The 26,471-nt window shown below is 35.0% G+C and overlaps 1 protein-coding gene across 13 annotated transcripts in view; it reads left to right on the top strand.

The window, feature by feature from the left end:
• The window catches only part of LARP4B (La ribonucleoprotein 4B), a 115,274-nt gene that overhangs the window by 44,369 nt on the left and 44,434 nt on the right, over nt 1–26,471 (top strand). For 11 of the 13 annotated variants that reach the window (XM_077151717.1, XM_077151702.1, XM_077151719.1 and 8 more), the window contains 2 exons: nt 17,756–17,906; nt 18,147–18,287. In XM_077151717.1, the coding sequence (XP_077007832.1) occupies nt 17,756–17,906; nt 18,147–18,287 (292 nt within the window). Of the gene's footprint in view, nt 1–1,843; nt 7,717–17,755; nt 17,907–18,146; nt 18,288–26,471 lie in introns of those variants that run through there. The other 2 variants (XM_077151696.1, XM_077151691.1) reach the window with 2 other exon arrangements.

Genomic DNA, 26,471 nt, shown 5'->3' with positions numbered 1-26,471 from the left:
AAGTTATAAAATTATATCTAGGGAATAGAATGACTTGTAGGATTTAGAAAGATTATTTTAGCTGCAATATGTTGAATGAATGGATTAGAGGAGGTCAAGAACAGAAGCAGTGAAACCAAATAAAAGGCTATTGAATGATGAAGCTGAGAAATGATGATGGCTTAGACTAAGGATGAATAGGGTTTAAATTTATTTTGGAGGTAGATTTTAGCCACACTAGCTTGTGGACTGGATGTGAGTGTGAGGGTTAGGTAAGTCAAAGATAATTGAGCACCTTGTTGGATGGTTTTGTAGTGGAAAAAACTGGCGGAAATCATTCCTAGTAGAAACTCAAGCTCTAGGGATAAAGTGGGCAATTGAAGTCACTTTGAAGAGCTCAGGAGAGAAGTTAGGGCATGAGATGTAAATTTGAAAGTAAACAAATATGTTTCATTTTATCATATAGAAAAGACTAAAACTGCTATTGTATATATGGCTTAGGGCTATAAAATCAAGAAGTATCTGGTTTATCATTTAGAATAAAATCAAGTCTAATACCTGCTTTTTAAAATAACATTCTACCCATCTTAATGATTTTACATCTTTCAAAGGCATTCTCCACCTGTAACTACTATCTTCATTGATCTCTTTTCTAACCTATATTCCTTCCTATATATTTGATTGAAATTTATATAAGAAATTATTTTAAACTATCTTATTTTTCTAAATGTTTCATATATTTTATCTTGGGAAGTTTAAGGCGTGTGCATGAACAGGAACTATAATATAGCATGTTTAGATGGCAGAATTGATAGTTTAATCATCCATACTACAGTCTTATCTTTATATACAGAGTGTTTTCCTAAGCATTTTATTAAGATTCAGTGAATATTTTTTGGTGAAAATATTTTTATAAAATTTGTCAGCTAAGCTTCTTTGGAACCTAAAGTCAAGTCTAATACCTGTAATTTAGGAATTATCCTGGGAACGTAAACACCAGACTTTTTCAGAATTTGACATAGTTGATCTGTGAGGTAAAGATAAATCAAGGTTAATAGAGCATTTAACCGTTTTCCAAAGTATAAGGATCCAGGCTGGGCAGATGTATGCGTTATGGCTTGTCTCCAGGATTTTCCATTTTCTCCCTTAAAATTGACCATAAGACCTCCAACTTGGAAACTTCATTGCCATAAGGAATCACATTCTCTGGCCAGTGCTGATTTTATAGTCAGAGAAAACATGCACTGTCTAAAACAAAAATTAGCGCATACTTATCTTTTCTGATTTCTTGCTTCTGAGTTTCTGTGCACAAACGCTGTCTTAAGTCAGCTCTCTTACACACACTTATCATGTATATTCTCACATTCATCTCCTACATAAGTATTTTTTTAAATATTGCAAGAAAGAGGGAGGTGCAAAAGTAGTTCAGTGGTAGAATTCTTGCCTACCAAACTCGGGAGATCCGAGTTTGATTCCCGGGCCCTGCACTTCCCAAACAAACAAACAAGGAAACCAACAAAAACAAACAAAAAATTCAACAAATGGTGCTGCAACAATGGGATACTCACATGGAAAAAGAATGAAATGTAACCCCACCATACAACCTACCAAAAAAAAAAAAACTGAGAAAGGGTTGATATATTAATGTTTACATTAAAATTTAATGACAAATGGTGATATTAATAGCTAAATACATTTTACCCCAAACAGAATATTCTGTTCTGCCTCAAATTCAAACTTAGGTATTCAACTACTAAATTTAAACAATCATGGTCTTTTCTCATTAACATAATTCTAATCAATATCATTTTGTTAATATTAACTTTTTCTGCCATTTTTCTAAACCTTCTTTTGCATGTTTAGATAAATGTACACAGAACAAATAAATATTAACCCTGATATATGTGTCCCTTAATTCAGTAATTTTTATTTTTTTTAAAGAGCATATCCTCCTGGCTGTACTTCTTTTAGACTGTGCATATATCACTATTTCCTGATGTTTAACAAAGAACATTGTATTCTCCAAAGGGTACCATGATTCTCAGGTGCTCTGCCCACTTGGAAATGTATGAAGAGAGCTCAGGATGAGTGAAGGCCAACTTCAATAAGTGAGATATTTTCCTAGATCATCATATTTGTAAACTCTTAATGCATATAATTCTTATAAAAATTTTTTTAAAAATCTTGAAATGTGAATTAATAGCATTCATTCAGTCTGGCAGATGATATTTTGTTGAAGGTAAATCACTGTTTACCAAGTGATGATGATATGCCTCAGAATTTGAGTTACTATAGCCTATACTACTGAATGTCATGTGAACTTTTTTTTTGGTTAGCATATTCCTATGCACACCATGATATCATCTGGCCTTCATTTGACTTGAATGAATTTATGACATTTAAATCCAACTTTTCTCAGTAGATTAGGTCAGTTTAAGCAGTTTCATTAGTTAATTTAAGAGTGTCATTACACTCTTAAACTTATATGAAAGCATGAGCTTATGTTTTAAATGTTGTTTTGCATTTATAATTATTTTAGAGAGCCTGCAGGTTTCCCAGCACAGCACAGATACACTGTGGTTTGGTACACTGTCGTACAATATCTAAGACTTCCTATTATAATACTTCATTAGAGGTATAAAGAGCCAAGAAAATATTGGGAAAAGGAGAGTAATTTGGGTTGGTAAAATAGAAAGAGGTGGTCTTACAAAGAATGTTAACATTTGGAAAGGGAAGGAGGAGGTCTAATAAGGAAACAGTTTTACCAAAGGCAGGTGTGCCAAGTGCTAGTTAGGTGGAATTTTCCTTTTTATTAAATAGAGGTGGTGGGTAGATTGGCATCTTAGAATGAGAAGAGGTAGGTTGGGGTCAGATAATGAGGACTTTGAGATGATTTAAGTACTTTACCAATAATCCCGACATCTCTTTCAAATAGGCATTGGTGTTGGCCCCATTTTCAGGTAACTGAGACGAAGAATTTAAATCATTTGCCAAAGCTTACATATGTAGTAAAAATGGAACTGGAATGCAAACCAAGGCAGACAAGCATCCAAGACTGTTCCCTTTAACCACTTAGCTGTATAAAAGATAATAGTTTGTAAAATGAATTTTTTTTTTGGTAAATATATTAATTCTCTTTTGGTGATAAAGAGAACAGTAATGGCATTGTGGCTAAGCCTAGTGCTGTACTGCCCGAGTTTAGTTGTGTTGTAGAATGGGGTTATTAGTATCTATCTTAAGAGTTGTTAGAAGTATGAACAAATATGTATAAAGTAATTATAATATTTATACTTAAAATATTGTGGCACATAGAGGTATATAATGTGTTTTGCTGCAGTTATTATCTTCAGTATTATTCACTATGGTTTCAGTACCTACATGCAGTTTCAGTATCTAAGTTAAGTACATTCAAAAGTGTTCCTGTTATCTTCTCATTTAATTTAGTAGAATTCCTAAACTTGTTCAATGGTAAAGTATTATTGTTTTGTAAAACATTAGTAGAATACCAGCCATAACTTGCAGATTAAAAAGTACACAGCAAAATATCACTCAGGGGAGTTAATAGAATTATTTTGTTTTTTAAATATATCAGAACCAGAACCACAATAAGAAAAACACTTGAACTAAGAACAGAACATTACAAATGTTTAAATAAGACAAGACACACAATGTGAATCTTCAGTTATGAGCCAAGTAGTGAAGGAACAGTGAGGTTAGTTTGCTAGATTATTCCTATTTGCCACCAGACAGAGTAAGTGCTTGTACATTATGCTTTAAGTGCTTTTGAGTGACTTTCTAGTATTTTTACTGGGGTGTAGATTTTATTTTTTCTTTCTTTCTCTTTTTCTCTTGACTTTTTTTTATTTGGGAATTTTCAGGGATCTTGGAGGGAGAGCAAATAGTAGAAGGAATTCCAATGTATCTATTGTGTACATTACCTTTTCCTCCTCCCACATACATGCTTTTTAAAACTTTTAAGACTGTATGTGTAGATTTATTTATTATTTGCTAGAGTACTTTGAAACAAGTCCCAAACAACATGTCATTTCACCCATAAATACTTCATTATGCTTCTCTAACTGATATCACTACATTTACATGTGTAACAAAATTAGCAGTGTTTCCTTAATATTTATAGACATTTCATAGAGGCAGAAAATCACCTACAACCATAAGTACTTATAAATTTTAAAGAACTAATTTCTATATGGAAAATGCTGAATCATTATAGCAAAAACAGAATTTTCATATTCCTGCTTCAGGCTGGGATGATAATTTTAGTTAATTTTCAAATTGGATATATGAGAATAAGAGAAAGTAATATATAAAATGTTCTGTAGTTTTTTGATTCTATGTGCTGTTCCTATTTAAGCACATACAATATATATGGCTATTATTCAGTGATCTGTTGGAATTAGGATTTTGGATTTGAGTGGCAGTGACATGTGACTGCTGTGCAAGAGGTTATTTTTGGTGTCTGGGTATTGGCTTCTAGTCAGAAACCATAGAAAGTTAGTTTGAGATGCATTTGTGGAGGCTCTGAAAATGACAAGCATTGTAATGTGAGTTTTTGAACTTTCAAACATGGGTTGTTGCTTCAGCAAAGAATTAAGTGGCGACAATGACAATGAAAAAACTGGCCTGCTACAAAAATCTGTAGAGGAAAGTGAACCAGAGAACAAGATAAGTAAAACTTTTGATACCCTTGAAGGTAAAGAATGTCACAGTGTTGAAAATGGAGTCCGTAGGGCAGCTGCTGGTGTTAATAAATGGACTAGAATTTTTGAGAGATCTGGGCACAAACAGGGTCAAGAACCAAAGTGGACATTTAACTTTATTTCCTCTACAATATCTAAGTTTTTAACTAAGTATGAAAATTTAGATGAGAGTGACAAGAATCCAGATTTTGTTGTTATGGAGCAAAATTCTGAAAGTGTCTGTAATATACCATATGTGAGTAATGAGCGTAAAACTAACTTACCTGAAGATTTTTGTTCTGAAGATCATGTGTTTTTTTCATATGTATTGGTGCCTTCTTACCAGAGCTTACAGGAAGAAACTTTTTTAAATAACCATCTGTGCTATTACCCAGACACTTGTAAAAGCTCATTAACGGAGAAAGAAATACTGGTAAACTTTCAGGTCAACAGTAATAATGAGAGTAACTGTCTATATATGTCTGATAAAAAAATGAAAGATGAAAACTCTGTATGTGTTGGTCACAAACGGTGTAAGAATTCAAGAGAGAGAGAGTTTTGCAGTATTTGTGTTATAGATCCTGATAGCCTGAAAATTGAAGGAGAAACATTCACTCCTCTGGATGGAACAACTGTAGTAGAAGAATATCATTCAGCTGTTAAGTCTGAGGGAATTAGCAAAGTAGAATGGCCTCTAGATAGTAGGAAAGAATTTTCAGTCTCCCATGCTGTTCAAGGGGCAGGAGAATTAAAGGCACACCAAGAAGAATTATCACCACAGAAAATTCTAGATACAAATGAAATAAAGGAAATATTTAATGAGAAAACTAAATCTTGTTGTGAGTATTTGATTGACAGTGATCCACCTTATCAAGTAAACATTGATAGCATGCAGACTGATTCTCTAAGGGCAAAAAAAACTTATACTGAATTTTCTAAAGATTACACAGAAAGTAGAACATTACATAATGTTGAAATACTATCTGAATTAAATATTAACATGGGCAATGACTCATTAAAATGTTTGGGTGCCAATTCAGAAGAAAGGGAAGGCCATCTTTCAGAAATAGTAAATCAGATGGATGAATCACCTATTAATTTACTTAATGACACCTCATTTGTTGAAAGATATGATAAATCTGAGGCTGTAACAGTTGGTGTAAATCAGAGTTTAAATGCTAGAAAGGAAGAAGAAAATAACTCTCTGAAACCATTAAAAGACAATAATTATTTCAACTTGGATGTTAGCAGATCAGATGGGATCCTTTCTGTCTGTCTAGATAGAATTAATTTAAGTCCAAAAACTTTTATCACTTCAGAGAACTCTGGAAATCAGTGTTTTTCAGTTCATCCTAATTTCAGAAACTCAGCACCTAAGCTACTTGATGGTGACATTAAACCTAAACAGCTTATAGGTTCATCTAGTGATCAATACCTAGATGACAGAGGCATGGAAACTGGACATTTGCAGCTTGAAAATAAAGGAGAACTATCATTGCAGTCTCAAAATAGTTCATCTTATCAAAATGAGGGCAAAATTAAAATCTTAGAAGATAATGGTCATGTTAAGAGGGCTGTTGGATTGGAATCTTTATGTCAAGTGGATATCTTTGCAGATAATAGGGCAAATGAGACTCATGCACAAATGTGTAATTTTTCTTGTGCAAATTTATGTGACACCAACACGAATGGGATAATCCAAAGAATAAACCACTCCAAACTTAAAATTTCACAAGAAATGCCCCAATATGACAAGTCAGGATCTCTTAAGAGTAACTCTGTTTCTTCTGCATGTATTTTCACCTCCTCTGATAAAGAAAAAAGTAAAACAGGCAGGAATTATAAAACAGAAAATGAAATGTGTGTTAAGAGTTCAGTCGTGTTACACAATCAACTGAGTGACCCTCACAGTTTAGATGATGCTGAAAAAGAATCAGTAGAAGCTCTACTACTATCAGAAGCTCATCATAGAGAAACAAGTAAAAATGAGATAGAAAATGTCAAGTCAGATCCTAAAACAATGTTTGACTGGAAAACACAAGTACTTTCATGTACTTGTGTTAGTTCTAGTATAACAAAAAAATCTCATTTTGAAACAAATCAAACGGAAAAAATTTATGAAACCCATATTGCAAATGACTGCAAATATGAAGGCATTGGTATTTTACCATCTTTAAACCAGGAGTCAGAAGTAGAAGTATATCACTCTGTTAACAGTGGTGAAAATCCAGAACTGAAACAGATTTACCCTGAATCAACTGAAAGAGTTTCTTCTGTCTTTGGTAATGACATGTCTAAATTGAGTAAACCAAAACGACCAAATAAAGAAGAGGAAGAGAGATTTTATTTGAAGAAAGACAATATTGATCCTCATATTGGCTGCTTAGTTCCATTGGAAACACATGGACATGCACACCATTTCAGAGAAAGAAACGCCATGTCCTCCATTAAAGGATCTACTGTAAATGGTGAAATAGATTTTGTGGGAAATTCAAAGGTAATTTTTGAAAAAGTGCAATTATATGACTCATCTGAGGGATATTCCTATTGGGTTGGTCTTGAGCCTATCCAAGTAGACAGATATGCAACTACTCCTTATGATATACCTCAGGTAATTCCCATCATCCCAATTGATGGCAAACAAATAGTTGTTCCAAGTAGTGAGAAGCATGTTTTATCACTCGCAGAAGATATTTTGAATATGTCTGAAATTCCTTCAAAAGTGGATTTACAGAATTTTCCAGAGGAATTTTGCTTCCATATTTTTAATGAACTTTCCTGTTACCCGACTGGAGGGTTAACAAGTCAGATATTTTCTGAAAGACTGACAAATGATTGTGAGAGATATCAAATGGGCTATTTCTGGACTAATACCATTGCAAAAGATGCATTAGAAGATGAACAGATAATTAGTGAGAATCTACAGGAAAAGCCACAGGACTTAGAAATTGCTTCCTTTTCCATGGAAAAGCCCCCTTATCAGCTACAAATGTCAGAAAATGGTGTTATTTGGGGATGGCAGAATAGAGGTGGATTGTTAGTAAGTATATTTTATCAGTTTTTATTGTTGTGCTGTGATATGCTAGTCTTTTTTATTGTTTTTAATTTAAAATTAATAAAGACTTATTTTAAGCAGTCGGCAGTCATTTGAATGTAAATTACGATAGCATGTATTAACTATTTCCAAATCGGACGGTATAAATTCAAGCCAGAGTTTGTGTGTAAACTCCTGTTAGCACTAAAACACACATTGCTAATTATCAGCATGCACATTTGCACACACAGACATGTATATGTGGATATTGCATGCCATTTACTCATTAACACTGACCTGTAACAGTTTCTCTGTCCTTTCCTCACCATGAATAATAGTATCAGAGCACTTTAATCTCATTGTTTTAGTAAATTTTTCAAGTGTGCAGTGTTGTGTGCTTTACTAAGCAGTGAATGTTTAAGATGGTTTTTAAAAAGTCGCATTTGCAAAATACAGCTGTATTTAAAACGTGATTTTTGCTGCTTTTGTTTGGTGTGTAAGGTAGGTAATATTCGCTGCTTTTAACTGGTTCTAAAATCATGGTTCCGTCTCCTTTCAGTCACAATCACCTGTGGAGCTCTTTCAACATATCGATATTGAGACCTCAACTCATTTCTTGAGGTGTAACTGGTCCCCCTAGTTTGGAAAAAGCTCTACGGATGTTTCTTCTCACATCCAGTTTGAGTATCATTCTACAAATTCTGTAATAAATATAAACATTATTCAGCCAAAGGGAAAACAAGTTTTGCTCTAAAGCAGCCCTTTTGGACATGTTATCCTGAAGCAATATAATTGAAAGGGCATACTTGTAATAGTGAATTTCATTTATTTGTTCAACAAGAGTTTATTGTTAATGATTTTTGTGATGTTAGGCAAGAAAAATCTATTGATTATGATGAAATAAATTTGGCTCAAATATTAGTGCCTGTTATGGGACTAAACAAGTAGAATTCATCTGGGTGCTTCTTTACCCCTTAATTTCGGAAATTACCCATTTTCTACATTTGGAGTTTTACAGAAAGAGTTACATTCAAGTTAATCAGTTTTGGACCTTAAATAATTATAAAGTCAAAAACCCTATAAAATTTGCCTTTTATGATAATATGCAATATTTTACATAAGTGGTATAATTATCAGTTGGCTACTAATGTCAGTGCTTGGTACATCAATATAAGGGGCAATGAACCCTGTTGCTATTTGTGTACATTTCAGTGAGATACATCCTTCCTGTTTTGATTCAGCTTTTCAATTATGAGGAACATTAAACTGTATTGTAATTTGAGGTGTTAGCACACTTAATGGTTCCTTACTTTTCAAAATCCCAGTTTTCATACTGCTTTTACAGATGTCTTTTTTATACTAAATCTTCTATAGCAGCTCCTACTCTGTTTTACAAATAAAGAACCAGAGATACAGAGACTTCCATGACTGTAAAACCTGTGAGGTTCTCTGTTTAGTAATCTTATTTAGTGACAAATCAAGGAATAGTATGTACTAACTTGAAATTAAAATTTGAATGTTTCTTTTCCCCCATTATCTCACCTATCTGATATTCTCCATATGTCTTTCCCCCTTCTCTGATACCACTGTAGTGCTTACTCAGTAACCTATCAACTAATCATTGTCTTATCCAGAGAAAAAACAAACATTTTATGTGCTGATGTGCTTTAAAAAAAAAATTGGAGCCTAACATTTGGAAGAAAAAAGAGTTTTTTAAAAGCTAGCTGCTTTACAGCTTCAGACTTTGGGATGTTACACATTCATACAAAAAAAGTAGTCATTCTCATTTGTATAAAATAGCTTCAGAAGGTGACTATTAAGGTCAACCCACTTCTGATTTTAGTAATCATTGTTTAACTGTAAATTTTCAGTGGAAAAATAAGTTTACATAACCAACCAGGTGGAGCTAGAGTTCTTGATTATTGGGATTCTATATGAGTGCAAGAGGATAATTATATATATAATAATTATATATATATATATATAACCATTATAAATAACACATTTATTGAGTTATAATTCACTCATTGAAAGTACACAATTGAGTTATCTTTAGGTATTCTGGACATTTCCTATAAATGAAATCATGTAATGTGTGGTCCTTTGTGAATGGCTTCTTCCACTTAGCATAGTCTTTTCAAGGTTCATCCATATTGTAGCATGAATCCATACTTCTTTTTTTTTTCTTGTATAATATAGCATATATACATTGTTTTCTTAGCATTCTTCAACAAGTAGTTACAGGGCAGATCCCAGAGTTTGTCATAGGCTACCATACCATCCTCTCAGATTTTTCCTTCTAGCTGCTCTCGAACATAGGAGGCTAGAAGGAATAAATATTTTTTATCATCACAATTGACTTTTTTTTTCTTTTTTTGTGAAAAGTAACATATATACAAAAAAGCAGTAAATTTCCTTAAGCACAGCACCGCAGTTAGTTGGTATGGGTTATAATTCCACAATTTTAGGTTTTTACCACTTGCTGCTTTAAGATACTGGAGACTAAAAAAAAAATCAGTTTAATGACTCAGCATTCATATTCCTTTGTTAAACCCTATCTTCTCTGTATAACTCCACGATCACCTTTGATCTTTCTATACCACTCTTTAGGATTATTTGGGCTATGGCCATTCTAACTTTTTCATGTTGGAAGGGGCTGTCAGTAATATGGTGTAGGAAGATGGAACTATCTGATGTTCTTCTGGAGAGGCTGGGCCCTTTAGGTTTCAGGATTTATCTGGTCCAGGAACCCATTTGGAAGTTGTAGGGTTCTGGAAAGTTACCCTTTCTGCATGGAACCTTTGTAGAATTTTTTATATTGCCCTAGCTTTACAATTGGTTTTGGTAGGGGTTTGACAAGGTATGATAGACAGCAGCGTCTAATAGAATTTTGCATCAGTGACGTCCAGAGTAGCTTTTTGACTCTGTTTGAACGCTCTCTGCCATTGATACCTTATTTGTTACACTTCTTTTCCCCCTTTTGGTCAGGGTGGAATTGTTGATCCCACGGTGCCAGAGCCATACTCATCTCCCATGCTGCCAGGGAGACTTTCACCCTTGGATGTCGTGTCCCATGTAGAGGGGAGGGGGCAGTGTGTTAGTTAGATTCAGTTGTCTACTTGGCCAGGTGAGCATACCTAGGCTTGTTGCTGAGGACATAAGCCAATGGTACATGAACCTCATCTGTTGCTAATTACATCTGCATTTGGCTAGGAGGCATGTCTGCTGCAATGAGTGATGTTTGACTTAATTGGCTGGTGCTTAAATGAGAGAGCACAACGTAGCACAGCCTAAGCAGTTCGGCATTCCTCATCTCAGCACTAGCAGCTCAGCCCAGGCCTTTGGAGATGCAGAAAGAAGTCACCCAGGGGAAAGTTATTGGAACCCAGGGGCCTGGAGAGAAGACCAGCAGAGATCATCCTGTGCCTTTCACTTAAGAAATGAACCTCAGTGGAAAGTTAGCTGCCTTTCCTCTGAAGAACTAACAAAATAAATCCCCTTTTATTAAAAGCCAATCCGTTTCTGGTGTATTGCATTCCAGCAGCTAGCAAACTAGAACAGGCAGTGATTTCACTTGCAGAGTTGGGCTTAGAGTGAGGCCACATCTGAGCAACAAAACAGGTCCTTCAGAAGTAACTCTTAGGCATGCCTATAGGTAGGCTAAGTTTCTCCACTAGCTATGTAAGCTTCGCAAGTATAAGCCTCAAGATCAAGAACATGGCCTATTGATTTGGGTGTCCCTAATGTTTGACACAGTATCAAGGGATTCCCTGATGATAAAGTTTAATAGTTCATATTTTCTCCCATTCCTCGGGGGACTTTGCCTATACTTTTTGATTATCTGCTGAATAAAGCAAGAGAGTAGTTATATTTTAAAGAAATGGTAGTAGAGTCTGAGCGCTCACATTTCTTATGTGAATTAAAAGAAGTTAATGAACTCTTAATGAGATGTTGTTTTGTTTGTTTGCTTTTTGCGTGGGCAGGCACAGGGAGTCAAACCCGGGTCTCTTGCATGGCAGGTGAAAACTCTGTGCTGAGCCACCGTGGCTCACCCTTAATGAGGTTTTAATTTTGCTGATGTTTAACAAACAGTTTCTTCTTGGCACAATTTTTGTGGACAAGGTACTTTTTTCTGTCTTGATTTTCTTATTTGTGAAATGGAGACAGCAATACTCACCTTTTAAGGTTATGAAAATTAAATCAGGTAAGTGCTTAGAATATGCTTGGCACGTAATAAATACTGAAATATTATTTATCTTCACTTTAAGTCTCATTCTTCCGTCCTTTGCCACATCTCTTCCATCATACTATTTATTTATTAAATACTGTTTAACTGCCTAAAATTCCTAATCCTTAATCTGTACTAAAATATCGGGGAGGTAGCAAATTGCTTAACAAAAGAGCCCTATTCAGTTGTGGCATTAAACCTTGAACAGCTTGTCAAATAGTGAAATATAAAATTTTCTGTATTATTACTTTTCCAAATATCTGTTCATGCATAAACTAAAAAGTGCTAAGTATGTAATATATATGTGTATATAATGCATAAAACCAGAATAACCTCTTGACTCTTTGAAATCTCTCAGCCACTGAAACTTTATTTTGTCTAATACTCTTTTCCCCCTTTCAGTCAAAAAGGCTTTTTCAATATCATGATGCTGGGTTCCAGTTCATCCACAGGAGTCAGGTTCCACTTTGCCAAGGAGATCGGCACCCCGGCGAGTCATGTCCCACTTAGGAGGGGAGGATGGTGATTTCACCTGCCTAGTTGGCTTAGAGGGAGAGGCCACATTGAACTAACAAAAGAGATTCTCTGGGTTTGATTCTAAGGCATAATTATAAGTAGGGTTAGCTTCTCCTTTGCAAGAATAAGTTTCATAGGGGTGAGCCCGAAGATCAAAGGCTCAGCCTATTGAATTAATTGTCCTCACTGCTTGCGAGAGTATCAGGAATTCCCCATGTGGGGAAGTTGAGTATTTCTTCCTTTCTCCCCAGTCTCCCAAGGGGACTTTGCAAATACTTTTTTTTATTTTCTGTCCAAATTACTCTGGGATGTATCAGGGCATCACACTAACCTGGGCAAACCAGAAAGATCTCAGTCCCTGTTCAAGATTCAGTGTACTTATGGTATTCAGATAAATTGACTGTACAAGTTAAATTAGATGGTGTGCTACCAGAAATGTAAATTTTCCACCAAATATCTTTCCCCTTGGTCTCATACAGAAGTTGAAGTTTTAAAATATACAGTCTTGTGTTCTTATTTACCTTAGTCCTATCCAGATCAGCTTCATTCATATCTCTAGTCAGTCTTATCCCTTTTGCAACTTTTTTAACAGTTGCTATATAGGTAATGCTGGCTTTCATACTTCAGAGTTCCGGGTGTCACACGAGTACCCAAAATTCCACGGGATGGCCAGGTTATACGTGGATAGCTCAGCAATTCAGAATTTAGAAGTAACAGTTAGAATTGATAGATGTGACTGCTGTAAAAGCTTATAACCTAGGGACCTTTACAATAGGCCCCAACCTGATAACCCAGGGTCTCAGCTTCAATAATCTGAGTTTGCATATTATAGTTAGTCCATATTAGTGAGGCATGTTAATATTTGTCTTTTTGTTTCTGACATTTCATTCAGCATACTGTCTTCAAGGTTCATTCATCTAGTTGTATGCCTCACAGTTTCATTCCTTCTTACAGTCACTCAGTAGTCCATTTTATGTATATACCACAGATTTCCCTTTTATTCCTCACTCGATGTGCCATTAGGCCACCTCCATCCATTGTAAATCGTGAGCTGCTGCCAAAAACACCAGTGTGCAAATGTCCATTCACGTTCTGAGAGTACTTTTAACTAAAATGTAGTATCAGCTAACTTTTTGAGACATTTTGTAGCCAGGTGTACATACAGTAGAGCATTTAATCCTCATAAGATAGGCCTAATATTTTCGATTTACAGATGAGGAAATTAAGTTTCAGAAAGGATAAATAAATTAGACCAGAGTCTTACATGTAATAAGTGGCAGAGTCATGATTCACAGTCAGACAGTGTGACACCAAAGCCTGTGCTCAACCTCTTTGAAACCAGTCAGGTTTTCTATGCAGGATTCTTGCATAGAAAATTGGGGATACAGAGTGAATTCCATTGGTTAAGAAGTAAAACATAGCTTTGAAAAATTTTAAGCTTAGCAAAATTATACATTAACAAGTTATTTTGTACTTTTCAAGAAAAATATTGAACTGCCAGTTTTGCTAACAATCTCTTGATACAGTTCTACAGTTGTCAAATATTTAGTTCACATTTCCCAGAACACATAAAGTTGACATTGTTAATCATTTTGAGGGGTTTACATGTGTAATATGGGATAAACTTTAAAAAGATGGAAATACACTATTAACAGTTGAACAGAGGGAGAAAATTGCAGTTTGGGGAAAGGATGTTGGAAAAACAGTCACAGAAGTTGTGAAGGGAACAGATGTGTCGATAAGAACAATGAACATTTCAAGGAGGGAAGAGGAAATTGTGACGTTAAGTCTACTGGAAAGAGTTTCAGATATAATCAGATTATTTTAGCTTTCTTTTGGTTACTTTATATAATCATAGAATAGAAGCAGCTTTAAACCTAGGCATATGAAACTTAACCAGGCCAATGTGTATGGTGAAACCTTTATTATCTGATTAATCAGGAGCACTTAATTCAAAGTCAGTTAAAATGAGAAATTATTAAGAATCTAAGCAAATCTGTTAAGTATAGTACATATCTTAAGCAAAATAACTGTATTTCTCTGCTAGTCTTTTGGGGTAGGGCCGAAGTTCAAAGTATATAGGTCCATACATTGAAATTCTCTATAATTTTTCTTACATAAACTATCCCTTTAGTGCTTCTTTGTGAGTGCACTTCTTTTAAAGTGGAAGAGATACTAATGAAGCAGTCGGAGTGCAGACCCTGTTAGATCAGAAATCAGGATCCAAATATTTTGTCTCTTTCACATTTACCTATTTTGAAAGAATTTTTTTTAGTGACTTGCTTTATTCTAGTCTTTTCATATTTATATATAATTAATATATCATATAAATTAATATATAATGTGATATAAACGGGTACAACTAGCATTAATAGTTGGAAAAAAATACAAGCATGATAAGCATATAGCTTAATTGGTAGGAGCAGAAATGTTTGGGAATTTTTGAGGAGGGTATTTGCCTATAGACATCCAGTCTGTACAGAAAGAATGGAGAATCTCATTGGGTAAATTGGTTAAGTGGAAATCAGTTATATGAAAGAGTGAAAACACTGAGTTAATTTTTGGTTGCCATTAAGATTTCTAAAATAACAGTGTATTTTAAGTGTAATTGGTTAAGCATATGGAGGGGAAGTATCTTATTAGGAAATGAAGTAGTACTGTGAGGTTTAAAAAAACCTAGAACAGGACGAAAAGGCATAAAAGCTGAAAAAGATGTTGCATGTGAAATATGGAATATCTTCACCTCTCAGTTTCCTTCATGAGGCGTGGGTTGTGATAGTTATGTTCCCCGTTACGTCCTGATTGCTTGGCACTATGCCTAGTACTTAGTCATTGTTTAGAAAATATTTTTGGATGGATGGATGAAAGAAAAGTTTTCATACAATGTAAGAAAGGAAATTGAAGGATCAGTGATTCTTGTGTATAATATTCTTGAAGGAAAGGAAACTTTTGTCCCCTGTCACCAATGCTTAAAAAAAATTTTAAAAGGGTGGTACGCCGGTGGCTCAGTGGCAGATTTCTCACCTGTGCCAGAGACCTGGGTTCAATTCACAATGCCTGCCCTTGCAAATAAATAAATAAATAAAGGGGAAAAAAAATTAAAAGACTTTCAAATAGGTACTTGTTTAAGCATCTGGTTTTGTGGACAATAAAATTTATTGCCTAGCAAATGAAACAGCAGGAAATAAAAACTGTCTCCTTGGTATGAATGCTGTATATGCTGTAGTCTTTACTACGTTGGTCTTCTATTCTTGATCCTGAAATGGTTTTGTGTTTTTCATTGCAAGACTTATCATCTGAGGCAGTTTGAATTTATTAGTTCTGATGTGCGTCATGTTCCAAAGCTTACCATTGTTGTTTCTCATCTCTTTTTCTCCCTAAATACAGTAAATTTTCTATTCTGTATCCTCATGCATTAATGAAAAACCTCAGTGATGTGATAGATTTTTTTGTCAAGTACTTATTCTGCCTTTTAAATTTGCAAAGCTATCCATTGTTTACTTGATTACTTACAATGGTGCTTCCTAATACTGTTCACAGATTGTGGAATGAAGAGCATGGTAATGTTTGTATTCCACACTGGAGTAAGCCAGTGAGTCTGCTCTCATTTAGAAACAGTTGGGAACGGACACTCCAGGACTCTCATGACTGCCATAATATTGACAACAGAATTTGTTGTCTGTTAATTAGGAAGCTTTGACTTATACAGTGATGTGAAGATGTGTGGTACTTTTGAAATAGCAGATGATTTGTCTCTGTTTACTGAAGGATTATGGTGGTGAAACTGGAGCTAAGAGTTTGGGAAGTTATCGCCGCTAAACATTTGAATATTTTTTAGACCTTGGAGAGCCATTAAAGATGTGTAGGCAGAAAAATGTCAGGCTTAGATCAGTGTGGTAGAAAAATAGTGGGCCAGAGTATGGAGTGGATGAAGAGGGATTGGGAATATCAGTGTAGGTAAAGGAAATGTTGTTGATTTAAATAAGAAGTATTAGGAAAGACCTCACAAATTCCGAAGAAATGAAGGATTGAGCCATGTGGCTATCTGCAGGAGGGAAAGAGTATTGTAGGCAAAAAGAACAGTAAGGGCAAAAGTACTTGGTGCATTAAAAAATAGCAAGAAGGTCACTGTGACTGGAAATTAACAGAGAAACTGGAAAGGACAGAGAGAGAGTAGGGAAGAGAAAGTGGCCATGGTAAGAGCTTGAGCTTTTACTCTGAATAAGATAGGCAACCATTGGGTTTGGGACAGAGAACTGACATGGTCTGATTGATCACACTTCTATTGTAAAAATAGCTACCATTTATTAAGTATTTAGCATGTGCCAGGCATCATGCTAAATGCTTTGCATACATTATTTCAGCAGTCCTATGAGTTAGGTACAATTAAGCTCATTTTCCAGGTGAGATTTTCAAAGATTAAGTAACTTGTACAGAATCATAGTGTTGTATCAGAGTTTGGACTCAGGCCCCAGCTATCTGAAAGCCTATTCTCAAAACACTGAACCAACAACATCTAGAATCACCTGGAGAACTTAAAAAAACAAAACAAAACAAAAACTCAGCCCTTGGAGATTCAAGATTTGGTAAAACTGGGAATTTGTAAGGAAAAAAGCTCCGACTTAAAAATATTTTTTGAAATAAAAATATTTAAAGAGAAATAAAAGCTCTAATAGTAATGTTTAAACTCATTTGGAAATGAGAACAGCTAAATCTGCTGAAAATGTAATAACCTTATATCCTCTTACTTAATGGATGTTTAAGCTTTCTCTTACCCTAAAATGTCTCTGACAGAACTGTTAGAAGACCTTTATTTTTATGAGTATCTTTCTTTTTCTACACCCTTTGCTTATATGAGTGTTTGAAGCTGTATAATTAAAATTTCAACTATCTGCATTGTATTCAAATTTGCATGATCATCTCTGGCAAATTTTTAAATCTGTGAGTTGTATTTTGGGTTAGGTGGTCTATGAAGGAGATAATGTTAAAATTACCAATTATTTGTCTGTTACACAATTTGTAAAGCACTGAGCTCTTTGTAGGGCAGAGAACCAGGTCTTTCATTCTACAACTTCTAGAGAGCCTTGCTTCCACATGGTGCAAGGAATTTAGTAATATAATGGTGAATTAAATTGAGTTCTGAATGAATCAGCTTTTGTTACTTTCTTTCCTAATTTCGTCCCAATGTGTATATAAATAGGCTCAGTCATTTCAGTCCTAATTCTCTTAACATAGGTGCATTTTAACTCTGCATTTTGTTGAAATTTAGATACAAATGTTATATATCAACTTTTTTCCTAGGCACCATCAACCAAGGTTTCAGAGTTAAACCCTAATGCAAAAGTATGGGGAAATCATGCGTTACATTTGGAAGCAAGTAATACTGCTGATGGTAGTGTGAGTAAAACTTGGGAAGACATACCTGACCATTCTCCTGACTGCTGCAGAGAGGGTAAGTTTTACATATACATCCTTACTTTGAAGCATCTTTGCTTCTGAAATACTTGTTCTTTTTTAAATCCATCATTAAGAAGTTATAAAAATTTTGTGCCATGGTTTGTGACATACTTAATTGATAGAAGATCTTTTACAATTGAGTTAAAAAATTCAAGTAAAGCTTTTTCTTTCTTTTTTTTTTAAGAGAAAGTTATTCTTCTAACCATTCCTTTTGGGATAACATTCCTAATTATAGGATTGGATGCCAATGGTGATGGTGACAAAAGTCATGAGAATGCAGCAGTATCAGATTTACAGGCATCAGGCCAAGCAGAAATGAACACTTTGTCTTTGGAGCACTCAGAGTATGAATCTCCACCTGAAAATAGTGAAACGGGTAAATATATTTTTGTGGATTCTTTTTCATATGTGTAAGTATTTTATTTTATTTTTTTACTTTTGTTGATTTCACTGGAGTCTTTCCCTAAATAATACAAGTTTGATTTGCTTCCCTTTATTCTGCTTTAAACCTACTATTCTATAGATGCTGGGGTTACAGGAATGAGAGAGGAACTCTTCAGGCTCTGGTCCAGGAAGACCTCAGTAGTTCCTGAAAGACCAGTAAGCTGTAATTAAGAGAATCAGAAGATTGCTTGTATCAGTAAAAGTATAGAAATGGAAACGTTAATGTTGATTGAGAATAAGGCAGTTCAGATAGTGAGGCGTTTAAAAGGAAAATAGTAGTAGTAGTAGTAGTAGTAGAAGATAAGGATAGTTGAGGCATTTATGTAAAGTTTTACATTTATGTCTATGATCTTTTTCCTAGTTTTCTGTTTTGTTTTTAACAGTTTTATTCATACACCATACAGTCCATTCTAAGGGTGCAATCAGTGACTCCTAGTATAATCACATAGTCATGCATTCACAACCACAGTCAATATGAGAACATTCCCATTTCTTCCAGGAAAACAAAACCCATTCCCCTGAAACCCCGTTATTGGCATTTAGCTTTAGTATAGTACCTTTGTTACCATTAATCAAAAAATATTACAATGTTACTGTTAATTATAGACCTTAGCTTGCATTAATTGTATTTTTTCCCATATGCCATCCCATTATTAACATCTTATAATACAGACATACATATGTTCTAGTTCATGTAAAAATTTTCTCATGTTTGTACAGCTAACTACCGTCACCATCCATTCTAGGTTTTCAATAACTTATACAGTCCCTGTTTTTATCCTCTAGCTTTCCTGGGGTGACATACACAACCCTAGTCGTCTTCTTTCAGCCATACTCAAACTCTTTGTTAATTACATTTATAATATTGTGCCATGATATATATTTCAAACATTTACAGTCGACCTTATTAAACATTCTGTACTGCTTAAGCATCCATTGCCCATCTCTAGAGACCATACAGTATTTGCCCTTTTGTTTCTAGCTTATTGCACTAAACGTATTGTCCTGAAGGTTCATCCACATTGTTGCATGTATCATGACTTCATTCCTTCTTACAGCTACATGTTTTTCCCAGTTGTATGTATGTACCACAATTTGTTTATCCACTTGTCAGTTGATGAATATTTGGGCTGTTTCCATCTATTGGCAATCATGAATAATGCTGCTGTAAACATCCATGTGCAGATTCTATGATCCATTTTAAGTTAATTTGTGGACATGAAGTAAGGTATGGATCAAAGTTCTTTTTGACATGTGTTCCAGGACCATTGATTGAAAAAACTATCCTTTCTCTACTGCGTTTGTCTTTGCATCTTTGTCAAAAATAATTTGTCCATGCATGTGGGTTTATTTCTGGATTGTCTCTTCTGTTCCGTCAGTGTTAATCTGTTTTCATACATGTACCACACTGTTTTGATTAACATAAATAATTCTTGAAATCAGGTAATGTTCTAGCCTTCGATTTTTTTTGCATGGGCAGACACCAGGAATCAAACCTGGGTCTCGGCATGGCAGGTGAGAAATCTGCCTGCTGAGCCACCATGACCTGCCCAAGCCTTCGAATTTTGTTCTTTTTCAGTTGTTGGGGTTATTTCTTTGCATTTCAGTAGGAATAAAGTACACTTGTAATGTCTACCAAAAAAGCATGAATTTTTATTGAGATTGCATTGAGTCTATAGGTAATTTGGAGGATATTGACATCTTAACAGTATTGAGTCTTTTAACCCATGAACAAGATATAGCTCTCCATTTGTTTAGGGTTCAAAGCAGTATGTTCCAGTCTCTATCTTTTGTTGTAACAACCTACCTCTAGGTATTTCATAGTCTTTGATGCCATTGTTACCTTTAAATGTCTAATTTGCAATTGTTTCTTACTGGTATATAAAAATAAAATTGATTTTTATATATTGATCCTATATCCTACTTATTAGTTCTAGTAGCTTTATTGTGGATGCCATTGGGTTTTCTTGAGACGATTATGTTATCCACAAATATAATTTTACTTCTTACCCAGTCTAGGTGATGTTTACTCATTATCTTGCCTGATTACACTAGATAGATCCTTCTGTGCAAAGGTGGGCTGAAACGGTGAGAACAAACATCTGACTTGTTCCTGATCTTAGGGAGAAAGCACTCAGGATAATGTTAATTATAATTTTATATACGTTCCTTTTTTATCAGGTTGACAAATACCATTTCCCTAGTTTGAAGAAAGTTTTTAACAGAAACAGATGTTGGAATTTGTCATGCTTTTTTCCCTCTATTGAGGTGATCATATATACTTTCTTTTCGAGTGTGCTAAATTAGTGAATTACGTTAATTGATTTTCACAAGTTAAACCAACCTTGCATTCCCAGGATAAACCTCTCTTGGCATGATGTATTATGTATTATATTGTTGGTTTAGCTTTGCCAAAATTTTGCTTAGAATATTTACATCTGTGTTTATAAAGGATGTTGGTCTGTAGTATTCTTTTCTTATTTTGTATTTCTGTGGGTTTGGTATCAGGATAATGCCCTCATGGAATAAATTAGGATATATTCCCCTCTCTTCAACTTTTTGAAAATGTTTGAAGCCATATGGGCTTAAAGTTTTCCTTGTGGGAAAGATTTCAAATACCTTCCTATTTCTTTATAAGGATTGTTTGGGTTATCTAATTCTTCTTGAAAGAGCTTTGCTTATTTTTGTCTTTCAGAGATTTGGTCCATTTAATCTTTGTTCTTTTTCAAAATTGTTTTTGGCCTCTTGCAATTCTATGTGACCTGAAGAGCAGCTTTTCCATTTGTGCAAAAAAGAAAAGCAGGCTGTTGGGAATTTAATAGAGATTGTACTGAGTCTTTACTCATTTTTTTATGTATGTATTTTTATTGACAAATCTCCACATACATACACCCTATCCATGGGGTACGATCAGTGGCTCACAATGTGGTAATTGACATCTTGACAATATTAAGCAATCCAGTCTAAATACATGAGATACTTTTCCATTTGTTTAGATCTTATTTAGTTTTTTTCAGTAAGGTTTGTGGTTTTAAGTTGAAGTCTTTCATCTTCTCGGTTATATTTATTCCTAGGTATTTTATTCTTTTCTATATTGTTGTAAATGGAATTGTTTTTTGTTTTTTTTTCCAGTATTTTTATTGACAAAGCTACACACACATACACTCCAAACCTGGTGTACTATCAGTGGCTCACAGTATCATCAAATAGTTTTGTATTCATCATCATGATCATTTTAGAACAATTGAATCACTCCACAAAAAGAAAAAAAAAGAAAAAACTCATACATCTCATATCCCTTACCCCTACCTCTCATTGACCAGTACAGTATTTCAATCTTCCCAATTTATTTTATCCCTTATCCTCCCTATTATTTATTTATTTTTATGCATATTTTTCTACTCATCTATCCATACCGTAGATAAAAGGAGCATCAGACACAAGATTTTCACAATTACACAGTCATATTGTAAAAGTTCTGTCCTACAATCATCTTCAAGAACAAAACTATTGGAACAAAGCTCAACAATTTCTGGTACTTCCTTCTAGCCACTCCAATACACCATAAACTAAAAAAAGAATATCTATATAATGCATGAAAATAACTTCCAGGATAACCTCTCAACTCTGTTTGAAATCTCTCAGCCACTGAAACTTTATTGTGTCTTATTTCTCTCTCCCCTTTTGGTCAAGAAGGCTTTCTCAATACCATGATGCCAGGTCCTGACGAATCCTGGGAGTTCTTTCCCACATTGCCAGGGAGTTATGTACTATGTAGAGGGAAAGGGCAGTGAGTTCACCTGCTGAGTTGGCATAGAGATGCCACATCTGAGGAACAAAAGAGGTTCTCTCTGGGTGACTGTTAGGCAAAATTATAAGTAGGCTTAACTGCTCTTTTGCAGGAATAAGTTTCATAGGGACAAACCCCAAGATCGAGGGCTCGGCCTAATGGTTTGGTTATCTCCACTGCTTTCAGGAATTTCAGAAATTCCCCAAATGGGAAAGTTGAATATTTCCTCCTTCTCCTCAGTCCCCCAAGAGGACTTTGCAAATCCTTTTTCATTCATTGCCCAAATACTCTTGGGTATATCAGGGTATCACACTAACCTAGACAAATCAACAAGATCTCTTGCCTTACTCAAGATTCCATGTACTTATGGTGTTCACCTAAACTGACCACACACGTTAAATTAGGTACCGTGCTACCCAAAATATAAATTTTCCACCAACTAAATATCTCTTCCTTTGCTCTCTCATAGAAGTTGAAGTTTTAAAGTACAGACGATACCATCCTTTACCCTTGTTTTCTGATTTACCTTAGTCCTATCCAGATCAGCTTCATTCAGATCTCTAGTCAAATTCTGACCCCCTTTTCAACTTTTTAAACAGTTCCTGTATGGGGTAATGCTGACTTCATGGCTTCAAGAGTTCTGATTTTGAGTCAAGATGTCAAATAAATACCCGAAGCTTCTGGGAAAGACCAGGTTATAAACAAAGAGCTCAGTATCTTAGAATTTAGAAATAACATTTACAACTCGTGAATATATGTGACTTCTGCAAGAGTGTACAATCTAGGACCCTTTACAATAGGCCCCAACCTGATAAACCTGGGCTCTCAAATTCATTCTCCATATTTGTGTATATTGTTAGTCTATATGAGTAAGGCATGATAATATTTGTCGTAATGTTTCTGACATTTCAGTCAACATACAGTCCTTAAGGTGCATTCACCTAGTTGCATGCCTCACAACTTCATTCATTCTTGTGGCTCAGTAGTCTGTTGTATGTATACACCATAGTTCCCCCTTCCATTCCTCAGTTGTTGTACCTTAGGTTGCCTCCATCCATTGTGGATTGCAAACTGCTGTGTTCACCAGTGTGCAAATGTCCATTCGTGTCCCCATACTCAGTTCCTCTGGTTACATACTGGGTTCCAGAATCATAGGGCGACCCTACCCCTAGCCTCCTGTGGAACCACCACACTGCCCTCGAAGGGGCTGTGCCTTTCAGTTTTCCTACTGACAGTGATAGGTACGTATCTTTCTCCACATTTTCTCTAGCATGTATTTCTTTCTGTACATTTTTGAACAGTTTTATTCATGCATCATACAATCTAACCTAAGTATATAGACATGCCTTCACTGCCATAATCTATATGAAGACATTTCCTTTTGTCCCACAAAGAATTCATACTGCTTCCCGATGCCCTCCACCTGTTGACATTTAATTTTGGCATACTGCCTTTTTACATTCAGTGGAAGCATATTACAGTGTTACTACTGACTGTAGACTCTATCTTACATTAATTGTAGTTTTTCCGTATGCCATCTTATTTTAACACCCTGCAATACTGACATTCATTTGTTTGCTCTCATGCAAAAGCATTTTTTTAATATGTACATTTAATCACCATCATTGTCCATATAGACACTCCTAAATTATACCGTCTCAGTCTCTGTATCCTCTGTCCTTCATTCTGGTTTCATACATGCCCTCATCCCTTCTCCCTCTATCATACGCACATTCAGCTTCATTCAGTGCTTATATTTATTGTGCTATAATCAGGTAGCATTTTGCTATCCATTTCTGAATTTTTACAATCTGTCCTGTTGCACAGTCTGTATTCCTTCAGCACCGATTGCCCCATTTCTACCCTATTTCTGTCTCCTGATAACCTGTTTTCTTGGCTTCAGCTTTGCAAGATCGCTCATTAATGTTACTTCATATTAGTGAGCCCATATAGTATTTGTCCATTTGTTTCTGGCTAATTTCACTCAGCATAATGTCCTCAAGGTTCATCGATGTTGCTACATGGTTCGTGACTTTATTATGTCTTAGAGCTGCGTAATATTCCATTGTGTGTATATATCATAGCTTCTTTAGCCATTTGTCCATTAATGGACATTTGGGCTGTTGCCGTCTATTCACAGTCATAAATAATGCTGCTATAAACATCAGTGTGAAAATATCTGTTTGTGTCCTTGCCTTCAGTTCCTCTGAGCATATACCCACTAATCTAATGGTATTCCTGGGCCATGTGGCAGTTTTCTGCTTAGCTTCCTGAGGAACCACCAAACTGCCTTCCAGAGCAGTTGTATCATTTTACATTCCAACCAGCAGTCGATAAGTGTGCCTCTTTCTGCACATCCTCTCCAGCACTTGTCATTTTCTGTTTTTTTTATTTTTTTTTTTGGTAGGTGTGAGTTGATACATCGTTGTGGGTTTGATTTGCATTTCCCTAGTAGCCAGTGAAGTTGGGCATCTTTTCATGTACTTTTTAGCCCTTTGTATTTCATCTTGTGTGAAGTATCTGTTCATGTCTTTTGATCATTTTTTAATTGGTTTGTTTGTCTTTTTGTTGTTGTTGAGTTGAAGAATTTCTATACATTTGTATACATTCTGAATACTAAACCCTTATCTGGTTTCCAATATTATCTCCCATGGTGTAGGCTTTTTGCTTTCTTGATGTGCAAAAGTATTTTCTTATGTGTGCAAAAGTATTCAGTTTTGAGGAGATTCCATTTATCTATTTCTTCTTTCATTATGATGCTTTGGATATAAGGTCTACAAAACCATCTCCTATCACAAGATCTTTAACGTATTTCCCCACATTTTTTTCTAAGAATTTTATGGTCTTGGCTCCAATGTATAGGTCTTTGATCCATTTTGAGTTAATTTTTATATAAGGTTTGTGATAGGGGTCCTGTTTATTGTTTTGGATGTGGATATCCATTTCTCCAGGTACCCTTTGTTGAAGAGCCTCTTCTTCCCAGTTGAGTGAACTTGGCCACCTTGTCAGAATCAATTGTCTGTGTCTTCTTTATTAGTAAGGAGCTGAAGAATTCCAGTGCATTAAATATTCTCTTTGTCATGTTTTTTGTTGATGGAATTTGCAGTAATTTTATCCAGACTCATGGTCATATCTGCATTTTTACAAGTTTTATTATTTAGCCTTTTCTCGAGTGTTGCCTACTGTTAAAATAATCAGATCTGAGACATCAAGAATGTCATTTTTTGAGGTAAAGTTGTTATCGTTGCATATCTTAATCTGGGGGAGATGCCCATTAGAAAGCAAATTCTCCTGTTGGCTTAGGTGATGTATCTTCTGAAAAATGGGCTTCATCCATATATATGTGCATCCTGGTCGTGCTTACCCTCTGCTGCCTGGTATCGAAGTGCTTAATCATAACAGTAGAACTGGTTTTCATTGATTGTCTTCATTTTATGTCCTATTATGTGAGAAATGAAAAGAGCCTCATTGCTAAATATATTGGAGTAATGCATAAAACTATACTTTCCCTGGCATCAATGCCAGGCCAAAAAAAAAAAAAAAAATCAGTTGTCTGTCGATGAGAGCATCTATTTCTAACAATCAGTTCAATTCCATTTTCAGTGTATCTTTCTTTATGCCAGTACCATGCTATCTGAACCACTGTAGCTTCTTAATGTACTCTAAAGTCAGGTAGTGTGAGACTTCCCACTTTCATATTCGGGGAACCCTCCCCTTTCAAATAAATTTGGTTATGGATTTTTCTATTTCTGCAAAATAAGTTCTGGGGATTTTAATTGCTATTGTATTGAATCTGTAAATCAGTTTGAGTAGAATTTACTTCATAGCTATATATAGTTTTTCAGTCTGTGAACATGGTATGCCCTTCCATTTATTTAGGTCTTCCATGATTTCTTTTAGCAATATCCTGTAGTTCTCTGTGTATAGGTCTTTTGTATCCTTAGTTAAATGTATTCCTAAATATGTGATTCTGTTGATAGATATTGTAAATGGAATTTTTATCTTGATTTCCTCCTCTCGTTGTTCATCACTAATATGTAGAAACACTGCTGATGTTTGGGTGTTGATCTTGTACCTTGCTACTTTGCTGTACTCATTTATTAGCTCTAGTAGCTTTACTGTAAATTTTTCAGAATTTTCAATATGTAGTATCATGTCAGCTGTAAACAGAGAGAATTTTACTTTTTCCTTTCCAATATGAATGCCTTTTGTTTCTTTTTCTTGTCTAATTGCTTTGGCTAGAGGTTCCAACAAAAGGTTGAATGACATTGATAACAGTGGACATCCATGTCCTGTTCCTGATATTAGAGAGAAAGCTTTCAGACT

The sequence above is a fragment of the Tamandua tetradactyla genome, chromosome 1 (genome assembly GCF_023851605.1).
Source record: "Tamandua tetradactyla isolate mTamTet1 chromosome 1, mTamTet1.pri, whole genome shotgun sequence".
NCBI lineage: Eukaryota > Metazoa > Chordata > Mammalia > Pilosa > Myrmecophagidae > Tamandua > Tamandua tetradactyla.
The sequence above is the reverse complement of the archived record's forward strand: the minus strand, read 5'-3'. Positions and strand labels throughout refer to the sequence as shown.